Source organism: Cynocephalus volans, chromosome 1 (genome assembly GCF_027409185.1).
Source record: "Cynocephalus volans isolate mCynVol1 chromosome 1, mCynVol1.pri, whole genome shotgun sequence".
NCBI lineage: Eukaryota > Metazoa > Chordata > Mammalia > Dermoptera > Cynocephalidae > Cynocephalus > Cynocephalus volans.
In genome coordinates, this window is record NC_084460.1 from 29,857,564 (window position 1) to 29,885,399 (window position 27,836).

General features: G+C 48.3%; 1 protein-coding gene across 1 annotated transcript in view; it reads left to right on the plus strand.

Moving 5' to 3' along the window:
• Window positions 1–26,930, plus strand: part of ZNF341 (zinc finger protein 341) — a 32,988-nt gene extending 6,058 nt beyond the window's left edge. Inside the window, exons 3-13 of the mRNA XM_063096847.1 lie at window positions 1,196–1,447; window positions 3,569–3,764; window positions 5,147–5,237; window positions 7,358–7,551; window positions 9,507–9,697; window positions 11,642–11,850; window positions 17,594–17,690; window positions 18,781–18,913; window positions 21,876–21,987; window positions 22,236–22,306; window positions 24,141–26,930. Coding sequence (XP_062952917.1) covers window positions 1,196–1,447; window positions 3,569–3,764; window positions 5,147–5,237; window positions 7,358–7,551; window positions 9,507–9,697; window positions 11,642–11,850; window positions 17,594–17,690; window positions 18,781–18,913; window positions 21,876–21,987; window positions 22,236–22,306; window positions 24,141–24,670 — 2,076 coding nt within the window. The 3' untranslated portion in view covers window positions 24,671–26,930. The remainder of the gene's footprint in view (window positions 1–1,195; window positions 1,448–3,568; window positions 3,765–5,146; window positions 5,238–7,357; window positions 7,552–9,506; window positions 9,698–11,641; window positions 11,851–17,593; window positions 17,691–18,780; window positions 18,914–21,875; window positions 21,988–22,235; window positions 22,307–24,140) is intronic.
• Window positions 26,931–27,836: the final 906 nt, after the last annotated feature.

Genomic DNA, 27,836 nt, shown 5'->3' on the forward strand with positions numbered 1-27,836 from the left:
ACATATATCTTTGCCCACCTGCCTAATTATTTTTGTAGAATAAATTTCTAGAAATCAGTGGCTGTGTTTCAGGAGTTCACAACCATTTACACATTCGTTGACGCTAAAAAGATTCACAGGACTCAGGGGTGGTTGTGTTCATGGCTGTGGTTTATTACAGCAGAAAGATACACAGCAAGGCCGGCCCGTGGCTCACTCGGTAGAGTGCGGTGCTGATAACACCAAGGCCACGGGTTCGGATCCTATATAGGGATGGCCGGTTTGCTCACTGGCTGAGTGTGGTGCTGACAACACCAAGCCAAGGGTTGAGATCCCCTTACCGGTCATCTTTAAAAAAAAAAAAAAGAAAGATACACAGCAAGATTAGCCAAGGGAAAAGACACATCGGTGGAATCTGGAGGAATCCAGGAGCAGGTTCCCAACATTCTCTCTCCTGGGTAAGAGGGGAGAAGCTGCACAAAACACACTTCTCCTCCCACAGTGCAGCGCAGCAAACGTATGCAGTGTCTCTGCCTGGAGAAACACACTTAACGGCTCAGAGGCCGCGGTTTTTTTTTTTTTTTTAATTTTATTTTGTCGATATACATTGTAGCTGATTATTGCTCCCCATCACCAAAACCTCCCTCCCTTCTCCCTCCCCCCCTCCCCCCCAACAATGTCCTTTCTGTTTGCTTGTTGAGAGGCCGCGGTTTTTATTGGAGATTAGTCACGTAGGTGACCAGACACCATAACCCAAATCCCAGAACCCCAGAAGAGAAGAAGGTGTTCACCATAAATCAAATGGTTTAAGCAGCCTAGGTGAGTTCATACAGTATAGACAGGTGGGCAAAACAGCCTTATTAATGAAGGGAAGGTTCCAAAAGCCAAGTTCTCAGATGCCAATCAAGAGCCAGTCCTCCAAGCAAGCCCTAATAAGATAGTAACATTAGGCCTGCTGTATTAATCCTTCCCTGCATGAACTGGGTCATTTTGGCTGACTTTCATATAGAAAAGGGATCGCAGCACCAAGCTGACACTCCTCTAAATTCTCCTGTGACTTTGTTTCCCTGCTCCCTCTCAGCCCCATACTCTGAGCTGCCCTGTGAGTAGCTGTTCTTTCCATGTAGCTGGCTAAGGCAAATGCCCTTCCTCATTGATAAACAAGGTAGCTACTATCAAGAGGCTATAACACTTTAATTTTCTCTTCTGATTTCAGAGCAGCCTGAACATGCATTCTGTGCCCAGCTACCTCACCCAGCCTCCACCACCTCCTCCACCTCCTCCACCACTGCCTCCACCCCCAGCCCCCCAGCCCCCGCCTCCCCCACCCCAGAGCCTGGGCCCCCCTGGGCGTCCCAACCCCGGTGGGAATGGCGTGGTGGAGGTGTACAGTGCCACTGCACCCCTGGCTGGGAGTGGAACGGTGGAGATCCAGGCACTGGGGATGCAGCCCTACCCACCCCTGGAGGTGAGCAAAGGTGGGGAATGGGCCGAAGGGGGGAGAACTGGTCATGGTGTTGTGGGTGAGCTGGACCTTTCCTGAGCACCAGCTGTGTGCCAGGCACTGTGTTGGGATTTGGTGGGGAACAGAACCAGACCCAATCCCTGCCCTCGTGTAGGGTACTGCATCATGGGAGAGAAGGACTTTAATCAAAGCATCCCACCTACAAATGTAAAATGCGAACTCTGAGAAGGTGGATGAAACAGAAGTTATAGCAGAAATATAAGCTGCCCTCAGGTAATGCTCAGAACAGTCAGGGAATACTTGCCTTTTGAGGAGAGAATTCCAAAAAATTATCTGCATAAGCATCTCTTACATTTTTTAAGAAGCTAGGTGTATCACTTAGCTATTGTTGTGTAAGAAATGTTCTCAAGGCCTCAGTGGAATATGGCAAAAAGTGTTTATTGTTCATATGTTTATGGTGCTCAGCTAGGCAACGCTGCAGATCTTGGCTGGGCTCACAGCATGTCTGGTGGTCGGCTGTCTGTCAGCTGCTCTGGGATGGCTTGGGCTGGGACAAGTGGGATGACTCAGCTCTGCTCCATGCAACTCTCATCCTCCAGCAGGTTCTCGTGGCCATGGTGGAGATGCAAAAATGCAAGCAGAAATGCTCAAGGCCTCTTGAGGCTTAGGTTTGTAAATGACAGTATCACTTCTATTGGCCAAAGCAGGTCACAAGGCCAGCTTAGAAGCAAGGGGTAGGGAAATAGATGCCACCTCTTGATGGGAAGAGCTGCAGAGTTACACTGGAAAGGCAAAGATATGGGGAGGGATAAAGAATCAGGGCCATTATGCAATCAGTGTACCATATTAATTCCCTGCTGATGTGCTCTGAGTCATGGGAAGTCTACTCTTAAAGTGCTGGGAGTTCATAGAACCTTCCCAGACACCAGTGCTAGAGGGTAGGGTTGTCACAGAAACAGCCTGCCTGCACCTGAGGTCACACTAACCCAGACTCAATCCTAGAATCTAGGCATACAGACATTCCATGTCAGGTGTACCTGTATGTAAGAAGAGCCCAGACCAGTGGAAAGATTCCACCACAAGGCATGTGATGTTATGAGAGCCTGCAGGGGGTTTTGTGCTAGCCTAGGAGAATAGAGCAAGCTTCCCTAAGTAATTTATTGAATTGGAAAACATTTAAGTCATTGGGATGCTGAGATGATGCTGGTGGTTTGCTAGACAGAGGGGACCAGCACGGGGTGGGAGAGGGGCTGCTGGTTTTTTTTGCCACGTAGATGAGGGTGTTCTTTGAGGGCAGAGCCTGAGTCTTATTTGGCTTTGCATCTTTAGCCCATAGCAGAGCACTTGGCCTGTGGAACACCTCTAGTAGGTGGCTTAAATAGGGCCCTCAGACCTCAGTTTCCCCTTCTCTAAAATGGGAACTCTCCTTGCACAGCTGTTGATAATGTGAGTCTAACCCGGTGGCAGTCACGTAATTGCTCAGTAATGCCTTGAGTAATGGAAATTCATTCCTGTGACAAATGTTTATTGAGTGCTGTATTGGTTAGGGTTTAGTCAGGAGAATAGAAACCATGCTAGGTATTTCTGGTAGAGGGATTTAGTACAGGAAGTTAGGTGCTCACAAAGCTGATGGAAGGCTGGAGTAACAGTGGTTTCAGGAACTGGAGTAGCTGGTGAGGGCACAGACCCTTCTGACTTCCTGGTTCTTTTGTGCAACAAACTACTACTACTAATAATAATGGCAATAATAACAGCTAACGCTATTGAGTGCTTACTGTGTGCCCGCCGCTGTTCTAAGCTCTTTATGTGTTACTTCATTTAATCCTTACGACAATCTTATGAGAGGGGTACTATGATTAGCCCCATTTTACCACATAGAAACTGAGACAGAGAAGTTAAAAGATGCCCAGGGTCACTTAGGTGGTAACTGGCAGAGTCAGGATTTTAACTCAGGCAGCCTGGCTCCAAAGCTGCTTCAGGCCTGCTGGCTTCATGAAGTTCCAAGGGCTCTTGGGAGTGACTGGGGTGTCTGAGCCAGGTAGTGGTGTTAGGATGGTGATGTGGCTGGGCCAGTGCTTTCCCTCCCTTCCCAGGGCTCTTTCACTGACTGTGCTGTCCTTCTAGGTGCCAAACCAGTGTGTGGAGGCTCCGGTGTACCCCACCCCCCCAGTGTACAGCCCTGGCAAACAGGGATTCAAACCAAAAGGACCAAACCCCGCTGCCCCCATGACAAGTGCCACTGGTGGCACGGTGGCCACCTTTGACTCCCCACCAACACTGAAGACCCGACGGGCTAAAGGTGCCAGTGGACTTCCGGAAGGTGGGCCCCCAGCCAGCCATGGGCATCTTTCCTCAGCACTGGCTTATTCACAGGCTGCTTGGTTCTGGTCTTCCCTTTTATGATGGTTAGGGTTAAGCTTGGTTGCATGTAATGGAAAATCCAAAATAACAGTGATTTCAAAATGATAGAATTTTGTTTATCTCCTGTATAAAATAAGGCCAGAAGCACACAGTCTGCAGATCATGTGACTGCATGGTTACCAGCCACCCACATTTCTTTTATCTTTTTGGTCTGCCATCCCCAGAACATGGCTCTTCAGGTATCAGTGTGCCTCATGGTCTATGATGGTCCAATCCATATCAATTTCATATTGCAGGTAGTAAGAATAAGGGAGATGGGGTATCTCCCAGCTTCCAGAAGTTCTCTATGATACTTTTGCTTGCATCTCATTGGTGAAAACTTAGTCAAGTAGCTTACCTAGCTGCAAAGAAAGCTGGGAAATGTCTCTTTTAGCCAGGAAACTTGATGTTTCCATTATAAAGGGGATTTATGTGGTCAGAAGAAGGAGAGAGTGGATATTAGGCAGGCAAGCAGCAGTATCTGCTGCCCCATTGGAGATGCTAAGTACAGGGTGGGGGACAATGTCAGAAGCAGGGTGTGGACAGAGGGAAGAGAAATTGAGAATTTTTCAGGGGCTTTCCAGTCAACCACTTCCTCCCTTCTTTCCTTCCACAAATATGGATTGAGCATCTGTGTGTCAGGCTCTGTGCCAGGCACCAGGGATCCAGTATCTTGGTCCATGGTTTCTTCTGTCCTCAGTTACTCTCAGTTTAACAGGAGAAACAGACAGGGAATAAATGAATATTTATGAGTTGTTCTAGGAAGGAGATTAACAGGGTACTTTGATTGAGTATAACTAGGGTGAGGCTGGAAAATTGTGCCACCTATCCATTTGGGGGAAGTGAAGGAAGCAGCCTTGTGGGTATCTGAGGGACAAGCATTCCAGGCAAGAGGGAATAGCAACTGCAAAGGCCCTGAGGTGGGACCATGTTTGAAGTCTTTTAAGGTTAACAAGGAGTCCACTGCAGCTGGATGGAGGGAACGATGAGGTTGGCAGGAGTCAGAGGATGCAGAGTGCTATATGGGCAATAGCAGAGAGTTTGGGTTTTATCCTAGAGCAAAGGGGGGCCTCTGAGAGGTTTTTCATGCTTTCTCAGCCAGAGCATGTCCTAGGCTTTCTTCCCTACCCACTGTGAGAAGCTCTTCTGTGCCTCTTGTGCTGCCTGTGCATGGATGAAGATTTCTTGGGATGTGGGCTGTCTGGCCCCAGGTCCAGGAGGTGGAATGGCTGGGGGCTGCCCTTGGCACCCTCAGCTGTGCCCTCAGCCTCACCACCCCCCTCCTCCCACTTTGTCTTTCAGCTGCAGGAAAGCCAAAGGCTCAGAAACTCAAGTGTTCATACTGTGACAAATCATTCACCAAAAACTTTGACCTGCAGCAGCACATCCGAAGGTACGTGGGCATGGAGGGCAGGTGGCTCCCAGGCAGCCCTGGCTGGTGGACCATCTGCGTGGTGGTTTTGGCATCTAGCTGACTTTGCGGCAGCCATAGATATTGTGGTGGCTGCGTGGGCCACCCCACATGGAGGAGATGATTTTAGCATGCTCCTTGGTGCTGGCAGTGTGCCTGGTTGTGGAGAGTGTCCGATCCCCGGCTCCATACCCCGAGTCCCTGGGGGGCCCCCGAGGTGCTGGCACAGTAAGCCTGGTTGCAGGAGAGGGGTCCGGTCCCCTTCTCCATGCCCCAGGACCCTGGGCGGGCCCTGAGGCGCTGGCGAGATGTGCCTGGTTGCGGGAGAGGGTCTGGTCCCCTTCTCCATGTCTCGGTCCCCTGGGTGGGGCCCCAGAGGTGCTGTCACAGTGTTCCTAGGTCTGGGAAGGGGGTCCAGTCCCCAGCTGCTAGCTTCATGTCCTCCAGCGGGACCCAAGGCATTGGTGGTGTGCCTGGATGTGGGAGTGGAGTCTGGTCCCGGCTCTAATCCTCAGGCTCCTGGGCAGGGCCCCGAGGTGCTGGTCATGTGAGTGGTTGTGGTCCTGCCCCTGGCTCTATGCCTCATGTCCCGTGGTGGGCCCTAAGGCATTGCTGGCATGCCTGGGCCAGAACCAACTTTTTGTCCTATGCTTACTTCTAACATGGAGGAACTTCTTGTGGGAACCAGTTCTTGAGCTGTGTGGTTGAGTAAATTGCTGCTTTGCTGCTGATTCCCTAGGGAAGGCTTTTTGTGCAGCTCAGGGTTTAATGGTTGACCTTATAGGTACTTCCGGCTCTCCAGGTATTCAGTGCACCTGGGTTGTGTAGAAACTCCGATCTGAGCCTGAATTTTTTCATCAAATTGCACCCAATGCAATTCTGCATTCCCGACCAGTCTCCTCTGAGTGGTCCTGCACTGATTGGGGGGCAGATCAGCTGTCCTTGTTGTGTCCCAGTGTTCTCCCGGTGGGCCCATCTCCCCCACCGCCCATGCTCCAAACACTTCCCATGGGACAGGCCCTGTGCCAGTCCCTTGCGATGACTCACCAGTTCTGAATGGCTCCCCTTTTTCAGCTGTTCTGGCCCCTCGCTCCTGCATGAGTCCATTGGAACCCTATTAGTGAACTTGCTGTCCTGGGGGCCACCAAAGTCCTCTTCTCCCCTTCCGCCTCCAAGTAACTCCATCTGAAGGGCACAGCTGCAGCTTCTGCCAGCTCCTGCTCGGTGCGCTCCAGCATTAAAGTGGCCACAGCCTGAAACGCTGAGAGCAGTTTTTTCTTTCTCTCATCGTGGTTTCTCCCGCCTTCATGAGTTCCACAGGTCTCTCCTCCTCTTCCCCTGAGCTCCAGCGGTCCCAGCTTGGCTGATGTTACATTTTTATAGTTGTAAATTTGTTGATTTGTAGGAGAGAGTGACACTGGGGACTGTCTATTCTGCCATCTTCTGAATTTTTAATTTAATTAATTAATCAATTTTTTGCAGCTAACTGGTACAGGGATCTGAACCTGTGACTATGGTGTTATAAGGCTGTGCTCTAATCAACTGAGTTAACCAGCCAGCCCTATTTTATTTTAATGAATTTATATGTAAATAGTTCCATGTGGCTTGTGTCTACATTATTGGACAGTGCAGCTCTAGATTTTGCAATTTGGGGAGTTATTTTGTATTTATGACAAGTGTATTTAAATAATTTTAAAATTATTTTAAGTTTTAAAAAAGTGAGTTAATTATGAAGTAAAGCAAATCGTGGTACAAGTGCTGTGCTGTGACAGCTAAGATGTTTACTCCTTTGAGTAACAGAAGTCCCCACTTAAATGGGCTTAAACAATTAGGAAATGTTTTATTTCATAGTACAAGATGGTCACAGAGGAGGTCAGCTCAGGGTTGGCTGATTCAGCAGCTCAGTAATGTGTTCAAGGGTCTGGGGTCTTTCCATCTCTGATCTGCCTGCCTCAGTGAGAGGGCTTGTCCCCATGGTGTTGGAGTGGTGGCCAGCAGCATCTGGATGCTCCCTCTGGGCCTTCCTGGTGGCTGTGAGGTCTGGGGCTGAGGCCATGTCTGTATTCCTACACGAGGGTGCTGACAAGCCTTGTTTCCCACAGCCACACCGGTGAGAAGCCCTTCCAGTGCATTGCATGTGGCCGCGCCTTTGCCCAGAAGTCTAATGTCAAGAAACACATGCAGACCCACAAGGTGTGGCCTCCAGGACGCAGTGGTAGCACTGTTTCTCGCAACTCTGTGACAGTACAGGTCATGGCTCTGAACCCCAGCAGGGAGGAGGATGAGGAAAACACAGGTAGGTGGAAATGGGGAATGCCACTCTCCCCACACCTCTCCTCTGCTGCTTCACAGGTTTTGTTGCTAGCTGTGTGACCTTGGACACATTCCTCGACCTCTCTGGGCTTTAGTGTACTTTATAAAATGGGGCATAGGATGAAAGGAAGGATGATAAATACGAGGGTATTTTAAGAAGTTCATGGAAAAATAGAATTGAAAGATAATGTGAATCTTTCCATGAACTTTTTTTTTTTTTGGCAGTTGGCTGTTGCAGGGATTGAACCCTGGACCTTGGTGTTATCAGCACCATGCTCTAACCAACTGAGTTAACTAGCCAGCCCTTTCGTGAACCTTTTGAATTACCCTGGTATACAATCTGTGTGGCATTACTCTGATACTATGGCCATACTAGACATCACTAATCAATCACATTTTTTTGTTCCCAAGCCTGGATCCCATCTCAGAATCTATTTTCAATATATTGCTCCAAGCAGTCACTATACAGGCAGTTACTATAGTTGATCAGGAGTTGAAACCTATTTGACCCCTGTGTACAACTGATGTCCAAAGCCCTTTATCCATCCTGGGATTCTCATCTAATCATTGGTTTTTCCTGAGCTCACAATCCTGTTTCTGATATTGATTTAATTCCTCTCCTGCATGAGAGCTGAGGACTTACTAGGTTTACAGCAGTGCTGTCCAGCAGAAATATAATATAAACAACATAGATCATTTAAAATTTTCTAGTAGCTATGTTAAAAACAGTTTAAAAATATGAAGTTAATTTTATCATATATTTTATTTAACCCAATGTATTAATATCATTTTAACATGTAATATAAAGAAATTATTAGTGAGATATTTTATATTCCTTTTTTTTTGTGTGTGGCTGGCCAGTACGGGGATCCAAATCCTTGACCTTGGTATCATCAACACCATGCTCTAACCAAGTGAGCTAAACAGCAAGCCCTCTACATTCATTTTTAGTACTAAATTTTTGACATCCAGTGTATATTTCCATTTATAGCACATCTGGATTTTGGACTGACCACATTTCAAGTTCTCAGTAGCCACACATGGCTCATGGCCACTGGATTGGCAGCGCAGGGCCAGAGCCTAAGCCTTTCTCACGCAGCCCCAAGGGTAAGCAATACCAGCCACATGGCAGCTAAATGAAGGGAGTGTTTTGCTGGGCAAGCAACATGTGGCCACTTTTCTCTGACCTGCCATCATGCTTTCTGTTGGAACTATCCCTACTGTGTGCCCTCTGAGTTCTTGTGAGCCCCTTAGAGAAGAAACCATTTCTTCCATTTCTTTTAAAACTCGTACATGCCTAGCACCAAAGGTTCAACCATTTTGCAAACATTTATGGAGGCCTACTATATGCCAGACCTACTATATCTCTCAGCCTACAGAGATAAGATCAGAGGTCCCTGATGCAAAAGAGATGGAGGAACAGTCTAGTGAGGGAAGGACAGTAAAACAGATGATTATCATTAGAACAAGGGATGCTGGCTTGGTTGGTTAGAGCATGGTGCTGATAAACACCAAGGTCAAGGGTTTGATCCCTGTACTGGCCAGCTGCCAAAAAAAAAAAAAATTAGAAAAAGGTGCTGAGGAGGCATTAACAGTACAACTAGGAGGGATGCTCTGAATTTTTGATAACCATGGAGAGGTCTACAGTGTCCGAGAGGAAGGCAAGGGAACAGAGACTTCAGGAAATAGGTGTTTCTCAATCAGAATGTAAGTATCCCAGTATTTTAGCATCTGCAATGGCCATATCAGTACACATCAGCTAAATGTGGGTGCAGCACGCTGAGCACAGTATCCAACACCAAGCACATAATAGGTGGTGGGGTGAACACAGAGGAACACGCGACATTCGTTCTGAGAGTCCTTCCTGAATGGCGTGGCTCCGTGTCCTGGCTCTTCTTGACCTTTCTCAGTGACTTCCCTCCCTGGCTTTCCCCATAGGGTTGGGCCAGACCCTGGCGAGTACACCTCAGGCCCAGGCCTTGCCTTCGGCCAGCAAGGACGAGGGGGATAAGCTGGAGACCAAGCAGGTGGTCCTCATCGATAGCTCCTACCTGTGCCAGTTCTGTCCCAACAAGTTCAGCACCTACTTCCAGCTCAAGTCCCACATGACCCAGCATAAGAACGAGCAGGTAGGTGGATGGCAGGCATCAGGGGCCATAGCCACCACAGTTGTGAGCCTTGGCTGGTGTCGGGGTCTTGAATGCTACCTAGAAAGGGGTGAGCATCAGTCAATCAAATCTTTATCCACAGCTCTCACTTTTTCCTTAGGATAGATTCCCAGCATGGGGGTTGGTGGAGTGAGGTTAGGTTACCCTTGGGGCAAATTACAGAAAACTTTGACTCAAACTGGTTTAAACAGTTAGGGAATTTGTCATCTCACATAACAAGAGGCTTGAGGCAAGGTAGCTGCAGGCCTGAGATGATCAGTTGACTCAGTCCAGGATCAAGGACCCTGTCTGTGTCTTTCCTGCTGTGGTCTCTGCCATTTCAGGGGTGGCCTTGTCCTTTACTGATGGCTCACCTTGTGATCCTGGGATGGTGATTGCTCTTTCTAGGCAGCAGTTCAGGCATAGTATTATCCATGAACAAAAAGGAGTTATATTTTCTGTCTTGTTTAGGAGCAAGGAAACCTTTCCTAGAAGCACTCTGTAGATCTCTCATTGGTCAGGGCCAGTGCATGTGCTGTCACTTACGAATGCACTATTGTGCTGCAAATAATAGAAAACTGGCTTAAGAGTTAGGGTTTTACTTCTCTCACATCAAAAGAAGTCCATAAGTACGCAGTGTTGGGCTTGAATAGCAGGTCAGATATGTCATCATGGACTCAGGCTCCTTATAGCTTCTTCTAGCTTTCTGCTCTGCCATCCTTAGCTTGTAGCATTTATCCTCAAGGTTGAAAGAGGGCTGCTGTATCTCTGTCTACTGCATCTGTATTCCAGTCAGGACAAATGCAAAAAGCAGAGGGGATTTCTCCTAGGAAGCTTTTGCCTTTTCATTCTGAGTGATGCCGTTCCCTAAGACTATTGCCTACATATTATTGGCAAGAAAGGAGTCACATGGATGACACTAAATACAAGGGAGCCAGGGGGATCAAGTGTCTTAACTAGGCATGTTGCCACCTTGAGCAAATCAGGGCTCACTTCGTTAGGAAAAAGAAGTGTGTGATATTGTGTAGGCAACCAGGAGTATGTACCACTTATCAAAGTATAATCTTCAAAATGTTAAAAACATAATTCTCATGCAAATGAAACTCTGAACATGAGTCAGAATTTTACTTAACTCGTTAATGAGAGAGTTGGAAGAATGACAAAGCAGGTTCAAAAGAAGATATGAGACACTGATATCTATACCTGTATATAATTGTCAGTGAAAAAAAAGGAATACTGAAGTCAGGTTGCTAAGTTAGATACAAATCTTGTTAATGTCCTACAGGGCAACAAAATTTATGACCTTTGGGATTATCTTCTATGCCTGATAAAAATTAGTTACATCGGATCAGTTTTTTATAAGTTAACAATTAACTTTAGAGTCTGGGTCCTAGTCATTAGTAAAGTCACAACTAGCCACATCCCCCAGAGACTGAGATGACCCTAGGCAGCTTGTTAGATGGCAGTTCTCAAAGTGAGGTGCCCAGACCAGCAGCATCTGCATCACCAGATTATTCCTCATTAGCAACTGCACATAGTCAGGCCACCCAGACCTACCGAATCAGGTCCTCTGGGCATAGTGCCCAGCCATCTGTGATTCTGATCCCCGCTCGTGTTTGAGAGGCACTACTCCAGCATGACATTGAATGGACATGCTGTCACCGTTTCACTGTCTTTCCAGGTCTTAGATAATTTTTCTAAATACACTCGGGCCACACAGAGCGTGAGGGAGGGGTAATGGGGCCATTGTCATTGTGAGGAGGGAATCCTCTAATTAAAATGAAACTGGGGTTCCAGCAGCAGGGGAGCAGGGGGACCAGTAGTCAGGTCATCCACTAGCAGTGTTCAAGGCCAACATCACAGGGCAGGGAGTGGCAGTGGGCAGGTCTCCTGCCTCCCCTTACCTGCCCAGCATCCTCCCTCCAGGTGTACAAGTGCGTTGTCAAAAGCTGTGCTCAGACGTTCCCAAAGCTTGACACATTTCTGGAGCACATAAAGAGCCACCAGGAAGAGCTGAGCTACCGGTGCCACCTCTGTGGCAAGGACTTCCCCTCGTTGTACGACCTGGGCGTGCACCAGTACTCCCATAGCCTCCTGCCGCAGCACAGCCCCAAGAAGGACAACGCCATCTACAAGTACGTGTCCTCATGCTTCCCTCTCCTAGGTGGACGGGTGGGAGGTAGGGAGCCCGGGGGTCTGTGGCCTTGCTGGTTCTGACTGCTCAGGACCAGTGGGATACCTCAAAGGGGAAACTAAGGCTCTGGGCTGGGTCCAGCCTGCAGAAAGGATTCTGGACCTTGGCATTGGTGGGGGTAAAGATGTTGGCTCTTCTTATATCATTCTTCAACTTGACAGACATTTATCCTAAAAAAAATCCTTAAAAAGGGTAACCAGTATTTCCTTGTTCACAGTGGGAAAAAAGTGCTTTTTTTTTTTAAAGATGACCGGTAAAGGGATCTTAATCCTTGACTTGGTGTTGTCAGCACCACGCTCTCCCAGTGAGCTCCCCGGCCATCCCTATATAGGGATCCGAACCCGTGGCCTTGGTATTATCAACACCACACTCTCCCAAGTGAGCCACGGGCCCTAAATGTTTTTTTCTAAACTGAAAAATTACGAAAATAGCACTTTGTCTCACAATCTACAAAATTTCGAGTACAGTCAAAACAGTACACTGATTCTTAGAAAGAAAAAAGAATGAACAAGCCCATATTTGAAAGCAAAAATAATAAAAATAAAATTGGTTTGTTTTATAATCTGTAAAATTTCGATTATAGTTGAAGTTATGCTGATCTTTAGAATGAACAAGGAATGAATCAAGTATAGATTTTATTCGGGGTAATTTTTTCTGATAATCCTTTAGATCACTTTAGTCTTCCACTGTGATCATAGAGAGGGTCCCTCTGGCAGAAATCATGAGGGGCTCCCTCAGTTTTGCCACACGCTTTTAATCCCTAGACCTTCAAATCATTCTCTTTGGAGCTTTTGATCCTGTGATCATCCTTCTCGAGTTTCTCTCCCTTGACTGTTTTCCAGTCACTGTGCCAGGCCCTCCTTTGTTGATGGTGTTGTTATCTGCAGATATCCAACATCACTTTGATGAAATCCCACATTTTTGCCCTGTGGTCATTTTACTGTGCATTTTCCCTTTGTCATCTGGGAGCAACTGCCTCCAAAGCCCAGGAGTGCATGGGGACAGATTGTGTGAAAGGCGAGAAGGGGTGTTTGTCTGGGGACTCCTTCAGTTCATTGGTGGATATTTCCATGTTAGAATGGCTTTTGCTTCTCTATACAAACTTGGACATACAGGGACTTGGCTGATGATTCTGTTAATTGGGGACTCCTGTAACTCCTGGATGAGGCTTCCAGAGTTCAGAGATAAGTAAATACAGATTTTGAGCTTAGAATGCATGGCCTGCTCAGGGAGATGGGTGTGTAAACAAATGCTACCATACACTGTGATGAAATGCTGTTATATACATATGTATAAGGTATAGAAGTACCGCAGTGGGAGGCAGGCCAGGGAAGCTGTCCCAGGAGCAGTGGTATCTGAACTGGGTTTTGAAAGATGAGTTGGAGTTTGCCAGGTAGGTATGGATGGGGTAGAGTGCATACCTAGCAGGAGGAACAGCAAGTGTGGAGATATAAAATAAAATAGCAAGTATTTTAGAAAGACTGTTGTATGGAGTGGAAGTGGGAGGAGATGTTTAGATAGGGACCATGGGAAAAAGTGGGGCCAGGGCATGAAGTTTCATATAGAAATTATAAGAGCTTTGAGAATTTGGCAGAGGAACTGGGACTCAAGAAATGGGGTGTAGGGCAGTTTACTCCCAAGAAGACTGGGAAATGGACCTGAGAGGCAGGAAAGCTGAGCAAAGCTTTGGCCTGTCAAGGGGTGGAGATTTCTAGGTAGCGATGAATAATTCCCATTCGTCCTCAGGGGGAATTTTCTTCTGCTTTTGCCATTCCAATCTGTGGATTATCTGTGAGTTCCTGTGGCTGCGTGGCTCTGGAGTGAGATGCCAAGTAAAAGGAAGGGAGCACCTACTTAGGGACATCGATCCCTGCACTCCTTCCTGGAGCAAGGTGGTGTTCTCCCCATTTTGAAGATGAGAACACTGAGGCTCAGAGAGAAGTAACCTGCCCACCAGAGTGACAACATCAGGGCAGAGCTGGGATTTGGACACTAGTCTGAGACTTTGGAAGCCTCACAGCTCTGGTCTTGGAGTTCGCAGGCTGAAGGTTGAGCCCAATGCAGATGGCCCTGTGTAATTCTCCTGAAGGGTCAGAGTGCCAGTGGCCTCTTGTAGACACCAGAGATGCTGTCCCTGCCAAAAGTTAGGCCCGAGGAGGCAGGCCACCATCTGGATTGCCAGAGGGTGGAATGGTGTCATGGGTAACACTAAGGGTTCTGGAGCCACCTGCCTGTGCTCAAATTCCATCTCAACTGCAAACCTGATGGATTACTGTGGGTGAGGTATTCAGACACCCTGAGCCTCAGTTTCTTCATCTGTGAAATGGGGATCATAATAGTGCCTACTCTATTGGATGTGCCTACCATATTGGATTATTTATAAGGATCAAGTAAGAAAAGGATGAGGTACTTAGACATGGTGCCTGGAACATAGTAGGTGCTCAATAAATGTGATTGCTACAATTATTATTATTTGTATTATTTAGATATAGATTTGGCTGCATGCAATAGACACCCAGAATAAAAGTGGCTTAAACAAAGTGAGAGTTGATTTCTCAAAGTGACATTTCAGGGGGTGTGGTGGCTTCACCCTCTTTTCAGGGGTCCAGGCCCTGTCACTTTGGCTGCTCTGTTCTCTTTGAGCCCAATTGCCTTGGCCTGCCTGTGGGTACTTCCCCAAACCTCTCAAGTAAATTTCATGCATTCCACTATATCTTTACTATACATTTTTTTCTTTTAAAAATAAGATTTATTGATTTTTTCCCCCATAATTACAAAAGTCATACATGATTAATGCAGAGAAAAGGATTTTTAAAAAACCCATGCACCCCTATACTAGACAGCTGCCCCCCCAAAAATAATAAATGGCATAAAAACCCACACAAAAACAAAAAAACAGAACTCTGTCATACAAAGATTACCACTGTTAACCTCTTGGTGTATGTCCTTTGATATATATCTGTAATAAATATGTTTATTGATATTGATAGATATAAATATCACAGACTATAATTGAGTCAAGTATATCAATATCAATATCCTAAACACAGTCACTGAATTTGGTGAAAATTCATCATATTATCTTTCTATTATGCAACAACATCCAACAAACAGGCTGAAACTTAATGGGATCAATCTACACTTGGTCTTATCACTTAAAACTTTTGCATTGAAAACTAATATGGATACCTTCGCATTTCGGCGCTATAGACTTGCCTCTTAAACAGCTACTTAATATTCCATTGTACATCGATGTGCTGTAATTTATTTAAGTCATCCCCCATTGCTGGATAGTTGGGGTATTTTCAGTTTGTCACTGGTATAAACAGTGCTACCGGGAACAACTTTAGACATACCCCTTTGCTCACTTGTAAGTTCCTAGAAGCGATTTTGCAGGTCAAAGATCTAAGGGAGTTTTAAGAAAGATTAATTACCTACTTCAAAAAGTAATTGTTATGTGCATGCAGCTCAATATTTTAAAACTACAAAAGGGCATAGGGAGAAAAGGAATTCCCCATCCACCCTGACCCACTTCCCCATATCACAAGCAATCATGTTAAAAAAATATTCTTTTCAAACTATGTATTTTGACCTGGTTTTAGACTTCCAGAAAAGTTACAAGAATAGTACAGAGAATTCCCATGTATACCCTTCACCCAGATTTCCCAGCTGTTAACGTTTTACCGCATTTCTCTATCATGTTCTGAGGTATTTGAGAGTAATTTGCAAACATGATGTCCCTTTACTTCAGTGTGTATTTCCTAGAAAACAAGGATAACCTCTTACGTAAGCACAGCATAGTTATCAAAATCAGGACGTTACCCTCAGTACCATTCTACAGGCCTTATTCAAAATTTTCCAATTGTTCCAATAACAGCCTTTATAGAAAAAGAAAAACCCATTTTTCCTGGCCCAAGATCCAACCCAGGATCACACATTGCATTCTGTTGTCATGTCTCTTTAGTCTCCTTTAAGCTGGAACAGTTCCTCGTTCTTTGCCTTTTGTGCCCTTGATATTGTTGAAGAGTATAGACAAGTTATTTTGTAGAACGTCCTAGGTTTGAATCTGCCTGATTTCATCCCATGATTAGATCCAGAATGTACACTTTGGGCAGGAATATCACAAGTGACACTGTGTCCCTCTCCGTGTATCATGTCAGGAGGCACGTGATGTTGATTCATCCCATTCCTGGTGATGTTACCTTGGATCACTTAGTTAAGGTGGTGTTTCTGGCAAGGAGTTTTCATTTTCATGACTATTGCCAAACTAACTCCCTGTACAAACCTGTCTCTCCTCCCCTGGAGCCTGTGAGATTCTGTCCTCTCCCACCTCCCCAGCTTCTTAGGTCTCTGCCTTCTTGGAAGCCCTCTTCCCTCCCCCCCACCCCTGCCTTTCTTTATTGCCATCTGTAGGCATTTTCAGAGTGTGGTCTGAGGGGTCCCTTGAGCCCACCACAGGTGCAGCCTGCCTGGGGTTTCCCATGGGTGGCACTGTACAGAACGACAGGGCCCATGTTTCTGTTTTTGGCATGATTTGTCCGCCTGCCTCTGACATTCCTCACGGGTATCTCATTGTGGATGGGTCCCTTTGCTGGCAAGTGTTTTTGTGGTGGGGAGATGGTGGCGTCTTTTCTTCCTTCAGAGTGGTCCATGGCCTGGAACTGCTGTTCCAAAGGCACATTAGCCACAACAATGTTAAAAATAGAGACCATGTATGTAGTGCTTTGTGGCTTATGAGCTGTTTGCCAAGGTTGTGTCTTTTGACTCTGTCTATCTTAAGAGTGAACGAGAGTCAGGTCTGATTGGGATTCCTACCCCATTTTATGGATGAGGAAACTGAGAGGGTCAGAGAAGGAGCTGGGCCTGGATCCCTGTCTGTCTGACTCTTTCATAGAACAGATTCTCACTGGTGCTCAGAGCAAGTTGTGAACTGGAAAGATCCCACCCTGCGGCAGGGACCACTTGCTAGTGGAGGAGACAGATAGTAACAAAGTAAGCAAATAAATAAAATAATTCCAGATGATAAGTGCTAAGAAGAAAATAAAACTGGGTGACATAATGGGCAGTGGCTGGGGGTGTATGGTGGGGAGCAATTTGAGACAGGGTGGTTGAGGGCCTCTCTGAGGAGGTGACATTTGCACTGAGACATGAGGGATGAGAAGGCACTGCCTGGGGGAGACTTGGGGAAGAATGTTCCAGGTACCAGGACAGCAAGTGCAAAGGCCCTGAGGTAGGAATGGGTTTGGTGTGTTCAAGGTACATGCAGGAGGCCAGGGGCCAAAGCAGGGTGAGGAAGGTGGGGAGTGGAGAAAGAGGAGGTCTGAGAGGTGGGAGTGGGTCACACCGTAGGGTCTTGTAGGCCAATGTGGGCAGTTTTAAGCAACAGTGTGACACAGTCTCATTTTCATTTTTAAGGGCTCCTGCTGGCCGCCTTGTAAAGAACAGACTACAGTGGGCAGGGTGGGGACAGCGAGGCCAGTGAGGAGGCTACTGCACATGTCTGAGCAAGAGCTGATGGCTGCTCAGATGAGAACAGAGGTGTTGGCAAGCGAGAAGAGTGGACAGATTTGAGAATGAGTTAAATATAGGATTTTGCCTCCTAATGTTGGTCCTGGGGTGGTGGGGTGCTGGTTCCTGTGCCTGCTGGGTCTCCTTTCTCACCTCTCCTGCTCCTTCCCACTTAGGTGTGTCAAATGTGTCAACAAGTACTCCACCCCCGAGGCCCTGGAGCACCACCTGCAGACTGCCACGCACAACTTCCCCTGCCCGCACTGCCAGAAGGTGGGTGCCGCTGCCTCCCTTCCCAGGGCCTGGGCCATCATAGGGGTGACAAGGTGGTGGGGGAATCCTCCCCCTTTCCTTCTCCCTTCCTATGATATGCCAGATGCTGTTTTAAGCATTTACCTGAATTGACTCATTGAACCCTAAAGGGTAGATGTACTATTACTATCCCCATTTTACAGATGGGGAAACCAAGGCACAGAATGTTCACTCAGGTAGGAAATGGTGGGGCTAACAAGTAGTGGGGCAGCTGCGTTTGTGCCTTGACTACTTCTCCGCCAAATGAATGAATGAATGAATGAATGCCCTTCATCTGCCTGGGTTGGAAAGAGACTTTTGGCTTCTGTGTTTTCTGGCTTTTTATTACCCCTCCAGTCATTTCTTTAGTTATTTGTGCATTTTTTCATTCATTCTTTTACATGTCAGTTATTTGACTATCCTGACTGTCTTAGGAAATGAAAGCCCCTCTCTGCTCCCTTGGAACTCCATTGTAAGCAAAGGGGTATAATTCAGTGGGTTAAGTGTAGACTTAAAAATGTGGGTGGACAGGGGCCGGCCCGTGGCTCACTCGGGAGAGTGTGGTGCTGAGAACACCAAGGCCCCGGGTTCGGATCCCATATACGGATGGCCGGTTCGCTCACTGGCTGAGCGTGGTGCTCACAACACCAAGTCAAGGGTTAAGATCCCCTTACCGGTCATCTTTTAAAAAAATAATAAAAAAATGTGGGTGGACATTGAGGTGCAGAATTTGCTTTTCCTGGCATGGTGCTGAGGAGTTAGGGAAGGCTTCACAGAGCAGCAAAACTTGAGCTGGGTCTTGAAGGATGAGCAGGAGTTTGTCAGACTAAGAGAGAAAGGGCCTCTAGGTAGGAAGAACATTGTGGGCAGAAGCTCTGAGCAGGCATGTTTTGGCTGGGCTCATGCGTGAGTAGGGGGAGCCATGAGGTGCTAAGGACCCTGGCCCTTGGTAGACAGAAAGGAAGGTGTCTCCATAAGGATTGGAAATGAGGGGACCCTGGAGCTCAGAAGGTGGCGATGGAGGGGGGGGCCTGGTGAGTCAGACCTGAAGCCCACACTTCTCGTCCACCAGGTATTCCCTTGTGAACGCTACCTGCGGCGTCACCTGCCCACCCACGGCAGCGGGGGCAGGTTCAAGTGCCAGGTGTGCAAGAAGTTCTTCCGGCGGGAGCACTACCTCAAACTGCACGCCCACATCCACTCAGGTGGGTACCCTGCACCCCACCAACTCCTGCCCAGCCCCCTTTGCCTCCCCCAGCCTCTCCTCATCCCTTTCTCTGTCCTCTTGCTATGCCCTCTGACCCTCCTCTTTATCTCCCTTCCACCCCCCTCCCCCCACCCCCTCCAGCCCTCCTCCCTATCCCTATCTGGTCGTCCTCCCCTTCCCCCTCCTTCCTCCTCCTTCTCTCTCCCCTTGCCTTGCTACATCCCCCTTTCCATCTCCTTCCCAGCCCCCTGCTGCCTGCCCCCACTCGTGAACAAGGGGCTCCCACTAATACTAGAGCAGAGATGAGCCCCTGGAGGCTGTGAGGGCTGTGCCCGAGAGTCAGTCCCCTCAGACCACTCTGGGCCCCTGGGGGTGAGGGCGCTGTCTCACTGCAAGATTCCCACCCAGAGCTGGACAAACCCCCTTCTCCTTGGTTCCCTAGGTAAGACACATTGACATTTTCTTTTCTTTTTATCTTTAGATGTTTTTTAATTCATTAAAAATTTTAATTAAATATTTTTTAATTGAAAAGGATTTAAAGATTGAGAAAACTTAAGGAGAAAATCCTTGACAGTACAAAAGCATGTATAATGAAACTGAAACCTCGTCTCACCTCGGATGGACAATCCAGTGTTTTTCGATTTTTTTTACTATGACCTATGGTAAAAAATACATTTTATATTGCAACCCAGAAAACATATATGTATACCCATAGAATACTGAAACAAAACTTTCAGAAAGCAGTATTTTCTATTCTGTCCTGTTCAATGTTAGTTTTTAAAGTAGCCACCAACAGGTTGTGACTTACATTTTGCAAAATACTTCTAATTCCCTCTCCCAAAGGTAACTGCTATTAATGGTCTAGTCTAGGTTGTTCTAGTTTTATTTTACATGTGTACAACACACCTTCTTACTTTTATACAAATGAGCACATAATATAACTCTGTTATGTGCCTTTTTTTGTTATCAATATACCTTGAAGATGTTCCCTGACAGTATCTTCTTTTTCACAGCTGCGTGGTATTCCTCTGTGGATTTACCATCTTGTATCTAGCCAGTTCCCTATAGTTGGACCCTTAAATTATTTTTCAGCTGTTAGTAGTACACACAATGCTGTGTGGGTCCCTTGGCAAGCTTTTCAGAGTGTATCTGTAGTGTATATTCCTAGCAGTGCGAATCCTAGGTTAAAATGCAGTACTGAGTTTCAATTTGGAATGGTGAAAAGTTCTGGAGATTGATGGTGGTGATGGTTGCACAACAGTGCAAATGTATTTAATGCCACAGAACTGTACACTTAAAGAGAGTTAAAATGATAAGTTTTATATTGTATATATTTTACCCCAATAAAAAAAGAAAAAGAAGTATATGAATTGCAATTTTGATAGATATTATCAAATTACTCTCTTTATGGTTTTAAAATTTTTTAGTATTCAAAAGTAATATGGTGTGGGTAACATCAAGGTCACAGAGTTCGGATCCCTGTATGGGCCAGCTGCCAAAAAAAACAGTAACGTGTGTATTACACAAATGGAAGGAAGCACTATAGAAGTACGTAAAGTAAAATGTGAAATTCCCCTTCAAATCCCAATTGCTACTGCATCATCGGTGTGTATACAAACACATGGCTGGGGCTTTTCTGGGGGGGGGGATTATATTTTTTTCTCACAAAAATGTACCTGTGTTAAGCTGTTCTACAGCTTTCTTTTCCACTGCAATATGTCCAGGAGATCTTTCCAGATCTGGAAACACAGATCAATTTAATCTTTTTAATGACTGCAGAGCATTCCATTGTAATGACCAGAATTTCCGTAATCAACTGAGTTGGCATTTTTCAAAAGTACCTTATTCATTCTAGAGGGAGATACAGAGAGGAAATCATGGCAGGAAATCAAACAGCCAGGAACAGCCCTTTTTTAAAGGGCAGGTTGTGACCCCACAGGAGCTTTGTAGGCACCTCCCTTCTTTTCCCGTGGTCTTGGGTGACCTGACACCCATCAGGTGAGAGCTGCCCTCCCCTGCAACCCCAGGATGGGCTAAGCAGCGGGAAGATTTGGGGTAGCTCAAGTGGGCTCTGGATCACACTGCTGGGCTGGAATCTTAGCTCCCCCAACCGCTAGGTATAGACCATGAGCAAGTCACTTCACCTCTGTGACTGCAGTCTTATCTATAAAACGGGCGTAACGGCAGTACTTACTTCATGGTTTGCTGCAAGGATTCAATTAGGTGAGGTGTGGTTCCCCCTCCCCTGTGGTGGACCCTGCTGCCCAGGCCACACTTGAAACCCATCCTGGTTCCTCCCTTCCTCTCACCCCCCATGGGCAATCCTCTGGCAAGGGCTGCCCATTCTACTTTCTCAACATAGCCCACCCTTGACCACTTCCTGTTTATTGTACCAGCCTCCTTCCTGACTCCCCCTTTACCCCCTCATACTGTTCTCCACACCCAGAGGAAGCCTGTTAAAATCTTAAGTCAGGTCCTGTACCCACTTTGCTCAGACCCTCTGGGGCTTCTCTTCTGGCTCAGAGTTAAGGCCAGCTTCTTTGCCTTTATCTTCCAGGTCTTCCCAGTCAGGCCTGGCTGCCTGGCTAACCTGGCCTCCTGCCTCTTTCTCCTTCTGTGCCTTCTGTTCCAGCCACACTGGCCTCCCCATCGTTCCTCAGACACACCAAACGTGCTCCTACCTTGGAGCCTTGGCACTTGCTTTCCCTTCTGCCTGGGACCCTGTCCAGAGTTCCACACGGCCTGCTCTCTGACCACCTCAGCTCTCACCTCATCAGAGAGGCCTCTCTGAGCCCCCTGTCTCCCTGGCAAAACAAAGTCATGAGGAATGAGACGGGCTATTTTTCCCCGGGCCACCTCCCTGAAGGAGCTGCTGCCCTGAGGGGCCCAGTGGGGACCCCTGTGCCCCCTTTTATATTCCTTCTTACGGGGCCCTCGCTCTCCCTGTCTGTCTCCTGCAGGTGAGAAGCCCTACAAATGCTCAGTGTGCGAGTCTGCATTCAACCGCAAGGACAAACTGAAGAGACACATGTTGATCCATGAGCCCTTCAAGAAATACAAATGCCCCTTCTCGTGAGTAGAGACTGCCATGCAGGCGGGAGGCGTGGGTGGTGGGCAGATTCCCCCAGGGGACTGCCGGAAGGGTGGGACAGAATGTCAGGCTGAGGGCGGAAGTCCTCTCTCCTTTTACCCTGCCTGCCTCACTTCCCACCCTGCTTAGGATGGACAAGGTGTCCCTCGTGCCCAGAGCTAGTGGAGGGGCCAGCAAGAGGGGCCCTCAACATGGGGAGCTCCCTCTGACCGGTGGCTCTGGGTTTTAGGACACACACAGGCTGCAGTAAGGAGTTCAATCGGCCGGACAAGCTGAAGGCTCACATCCTCTCCCACTCTGGTAAGGGACGCATGGGCCTGCCAGGAGGGTCTGCTTCAGCTCAGCTCCCCAGGATGGACCCAGGAAGAGAAAGAGCAGACACATCCTATGAGGCTTATTGTCCCTGCCTGGTACATTCCTGCCAGGGGACTTTCACTCATGTGGGCTATCAACCAAACCTGCGAGGGGGACCTTAGGGTGTGCAGAGACGGATCCAACACAGTGCCCCAGTCTGAGGGGAAGCTGACCTGAGGGGAGAGAACTGTAAATCAAAGTGGTGCCCAGGATGATACAGGTGTGGACCAGGTGTGGCTCAGCAGTGGATCCGGTGAGGAGGGAAACCAGATTCCAATGGGTACAAGATATGGTCATAAAGCTTCTGTGGTAGAGCAGGGCAGAGGTCTCCAAACCATGCCTCAGTTTCCCAGGGGCCCTCCAGAACAGCTTGGTTGGGTTTCTACATATTATTTGGTCTAGAACAGGGTTTTTCAACCTTGGCACCATTGACATTTTGGGCTGGATAATTCTTTGCCGTGGGGGCTGTCCTGCACCCTGTAGGATGTTTAGCAGTGTCCTAGCCTCTACCCACTAGGTGTTGGTGGCATCCCCTGAGTGGTGACAACCAAAAATGTCTCCAGGCATTGCCAAAGGCCCCCCAGAGGATAAAATTACCCTTATTTGAGAACAACTGATTTACAGAAAGGATTCAGTGGCCAAAGAAAGTTTGAAAACTGGGAGAGTAGATCAAGGACTTGGAGACACAGAGTCTGGGTTTGAGTCTTGGTGCTGCCACTTTCCTGCTGGGTGGCCTCAGGCAAGTCACTGCCCCTCTCTGAGCCTTCATCTTAAGGAAGCAGAGAGCGCTGAAGGCATTTGTGAAAGGTGCTTGGCTCAGAGTGATTGTGGGCTGGAGTTGACTTCATGGTGGACTTGGAGGCACCAGTGATTCGTTCAGTGAGTGACTCTTGTGAGAACAGACCCTGTCAGGCTGTGAGTGTGCTGTGGGGGGAGTGAGACAGGCAGAATCCTATCCTGCCCTCTTGGGGAGCTTAGCATTTAGTGGGGGACTGGAATAAAAAATGAACAAATAAGTACATAGCAGCAAAGTATGCTGAGTGCAAAGATGGAAATAAACAGGGTAAGGGGCAGAGAATGAAGGGTGTGGGTATCAGGGAGGGCCCCCTTGAGCAGGTGACAGGAGAGCTGAGTCCTGAGGGATGAGAAGAATGAGGAAATAGCTTTCCAGGCAGAGGGAGCAGCCAGTGCTAGCCTTGAGGCAGGAGGGGACTGGGAGGTGTCTGACAAGGAGAGGTGGGTATGAGGCCTGGCACACAGGGAACACAAGGGAGAGAGAGAAGATGGGGCTGAGAGATGAAGAGGGGGGTCAGCACCACGCTTCGTGGAAACTAGGGGAGCCCGAGGGGGCTTTGGAGCTGGGAATGTCATGGTCATCTGTGTGTTTTACAAAAACATCTCTAGCTGCCCCGTGGGGAGGTCTGAAGGGTCCTGGGTAAAGCAGGCAGACCCGAGAGGAGGTAGCTGCTCTGGTCATGCAGGTGAGAGGTGATGGTGACCTGGCAAAGTTGTCCAGGTTTGAGGGGGCTGTTCCAGGCAGAGGGAGACAGCACACGCAAAGGCCCAGAGGCAGGTGGCATCTTGGTGCCTTTGAGGAGAGCGCGTGTGGCTGGCATGCATGAGTGGCTGGGACAAGGGAAGAGTGGAGAGTGGAGGGAGCCAGGCCAGATCACACGGGTGCTTGTGGGGCAAGCCCAGAGCCTGGGTTTTATTCCCAGTGCAGGTCACTGCTACGGGTGAGGCTCTGGGTGCCTCTCACTGACTTCCCCTTGCTCCCCAGGCATGAAGCTCCACAAATGTGCCCTGTGCAGCAAGTCCTTCAGCCGCCGTGCCCACCTCGCTGAGCACCAGCGTGCCCACACGGGCAACTACAAGTTCCGCTGTGCTGGTTGTGCCAAGGGCTTTTCCCGCCACAAATACCTCAAGGATCACCGCTGCCGCCTTGGTCCCCAAAAGGACAAGGACCTGCAAACCCGGCGCCCCCCCCGGAGGAGGGCAGCCCCCCGCAGTGGCAGCAGTGGCGGGCACAAGGTGGTGACTCCCCTGTCCGACCCGCTGGGGCTGGAGGAGCTGAAGGACTCAGGGGCTGGGCCAGTGGCCGAGGCCGCCCCAAGCAAGCCGCCCTTTGCCGAGCCCGATGCTGTGCTGTCCATCGTGGTGGGTGGCTCAGTGGGTGGGGAGCCTGAGCTGGTGGTGCCTGGGCATCCCGAGGCACTGGGCTCCAACCTAGCGCTGGCAGAGCTGCAGGCTGGGGCCGAGGGCCCTTGTGCCATGCTCGCCGTGCCTGTCTACATCCAGGCCTCAGAGTGATGGCCTGTGGCATTTGCTGCAAGGACCAGCCTGATGCTCATCTTTGGGTCTGGAGCCTCTGGGGGCAGACTAGACATCCTTCCCAGTGGAAGAGAGCCATTGGTAGAAATCCTTTTGAACGTCATTTAAAAACCCCAGCCTGTGGCTGCCTTCCTGTGACCCCTATCCTGCTGGAAAGCCCTGTAACATTCTAGGATCTGGGGCAGGGTTGCCTACGACTTCTGGGCAGAGCGATGGCAAGAGAGATGGCTGGAGCCTGAACAGTCCAGCATCTGGCTGGGCTAGGCTGGGGGTTAGATCCGCACCATCTTCCTGCCTACCCCCACTCGGCCACCTCAGGGTAGCCTCTCGTCAAGCTTCTCTTCAGGAAGCTTGACATGGTCCGAGTCCTTATCTTTGGACCTTTTCACATACAGTACCTCACAGTGTCCTCAGACAACACTGTGATGTAGGCATTTAGGAGGCACTCAAGTGTTGTGGTTAGAGTGCAATTATGAACCAGATCTGGCTTCAAACCCAAGAGTTGCCATGAACTTGCTGTGTGACCTTGGGCAAGTCATGTCACCTCTCTGAGCCTGTGTTCCTCGACTCTACAATGGGACTTACAATGGTACTACCTCATAGGGTTGTCATGGGGATCCAGTATGAGGAAAAGGTGCAAAGGACTCGGCATGGTGCCTGGGGCTCAGAAAGTGCTCAATCAATGTTTTTATCACTGTGTGTGTCCAAATGGCTCAGGCCCAAATTTTGGCAGTTTTTTTCTTAGCCCCGAGGTGGCAGCACTCCCCTCTAAAGTGTGTGGGGGCTGAGGGGTCCTGCAGCTCCTGGCACACAGAAGCCAGGGAGAGGTCCTGAAGGAAGGAGCAGGTTTGGAGCTCTCAGAAACGTATTACGGAATATGCCCCATGGAAACACGCAGGGGAAAGCGTTTCTACTGACTCGTGAAAATTCAAGATCCTGGGCCTCACCCCCAACCCTTGGGAATGAGATGCTCTGACCAGAGCCATCTTGGGCTGGCCTGTGGATGGCCATGAGTATCCCCACCTCCAGGATTCCCCTTCTCCTCCCCAAATAGTCCAGGCGGGAGGTGAGCCAGGCTCATCAGGAGGCAGGAAGGGGAAGAGAGGCTTGACCAGTGTTTCCCCACTTATCATCACAGCCACCCCTCTGGGCAACATTGCCTCCACTACAGGAGAGGAGATGGAGGCTTGGAGAGGGGATGGGGCAAGACACAATGGAGCTGTCTGATTCAGTGATGACTGAGTTTCCTCAGATGTCTGTGCTGGGACCCAGGGCTGGAGCTCAGAGCCAAGCCCAACTTTCCATGTCCTCAGGGAGGGTATGATGTGGCGGGAGGGACAAAGTTGATGGAGGTGAGGGCTGTAAGTGTTCCAGCCTGCAAAAAGGCTGGAGGAGGAACTGGTGGGGACAGGAAGTGTCAGAGAGGATGACATTTGAGCGGGTATCGGCACTGAGTGCTTTGATGGATGGATAGACAGGGAAGGCATGCTAGGTAAGGGCAAGGCACAAGCAAAGACCTTGAGGTATGACAGTGTAGTCATGCTCCAGGGCTGGTGAATGGTCCAGGGTAACCAGAGAGTTCAGAGGAGCAGGCAGACAATGAAAATCACTAACTCTTCAAGCCTCCACATGATGGACACTGTACCAAGCTATTTATATTACATCCCCTTAACCTACCAGGTGAATGCTATTACTTTCCCTATTTTACAGTTGAGGAACAGGCACAGAGAGGCAAAGTTCCTTGCCCAAGCTCAGCCAGTAAGCAAAGAGCTGGGATCCAAGCCAGGGTGGTCTTCCACATGCTCTCAGCACTTTTCTGAATTGAAATATGAATTGGTGTTGAATCAGAGTGAGGCTTCAATGCTGGGTTAAGGAATCTGGACTTTATTCTCTACCTGATGGAGGGGTCATGGGAGGCAGTAAACATTTTTTAAAATTATAATAATGATATTAAAGGAAATTTTAAAAACCACATCTTTATCCTAATACAATTATTTAAGTTGTATTTCCATTGCTTCTTCCTGTCAGTGTACACATGCATACAATTTTTCCAATGCTGTGGTTTGAATGTGTCCCCCAAAGTTCATGTGTTGGAAACTTAATCCCAATGTAACAGTGTTGAAAGGTGGGACTTTTAAGAGGTGATCAGGTCATGAGGGTTCTGCCCACATGGATGGATTAATGTCGTTATTTTGGGAGTAGGTTTGTTATAAAAGTGAGTTCAAAGAATAAAAAGAAAAGAAAGAAAAAAATGGAAACGAAAATAAAAAGTAAAGTAAGTTTGGCCTTCTCTTGCTCTCTCTCTCACCATGTGATGCCTTCCACCACGTTACCACACAGTAAGAAGGCCCTCACCAGATGCTGCCCCTCAATCTGAGACTTCCCAGCCTCCCAAACAGTGAAGCAGTACATTTCTGTTCCTTGTAAATTACCCAGTCTCAGATATTCTGTTATAGTAGTATGAAACAGACTAACACAACCCAATAATTATGAGAACTAGGGGCTGGCTGGTTAGCTCAGTTGTTTAGAGCACAGTGTTACAACAATAAGGCCAAGGGTTTGGATCCCCATACTGGCCAGCCACCAGAAAAAAGAAAAGCATGAGAACTAACATAAGGCACTTGTTGCATGCCTGGCATGTCCCGAGCACTTGGATGTGGGTGCTACTTTTAATCCCATTTTGCCACTGAGATGAGGCAAGAGGCACATGAAGGTTAAGCGGCCCAAAGTCACATGGCAGGTAAGTGGCAGAGCCAGGTCACAGAATAAGGGACATACCAAGATCAGGTCTAATGTTTAAAAGATGCAGAGTTGGGCTGCAGGGATCTCCCAGCTGAGTTACTCCAAGGCTAGCAGGTAGAGAGGCTGAGGCCCAGAGAGGAGAAGGCCCTTGGCCAAGGGTCACGGAGAGTTGGGGACAGAGCTGCTCCAGGGCCCCAGGACCCCTCATAGAGCCCTGAAATGTTGGACAGGGTGTAGCATAAAGAGGGGCTGGCCTGGGCATCCAGGGTCCCACTCTACCCACAGAAAGATCAAAGACTTTGGCATCGGGCAGAGCTGGGTTTGAATCTTGGCTCTCCCCATTCCTAGCTGTGTGACTTTGGCGAGTCACTTCATCTCTCTGAACCTCAGTTTCCTCACAACA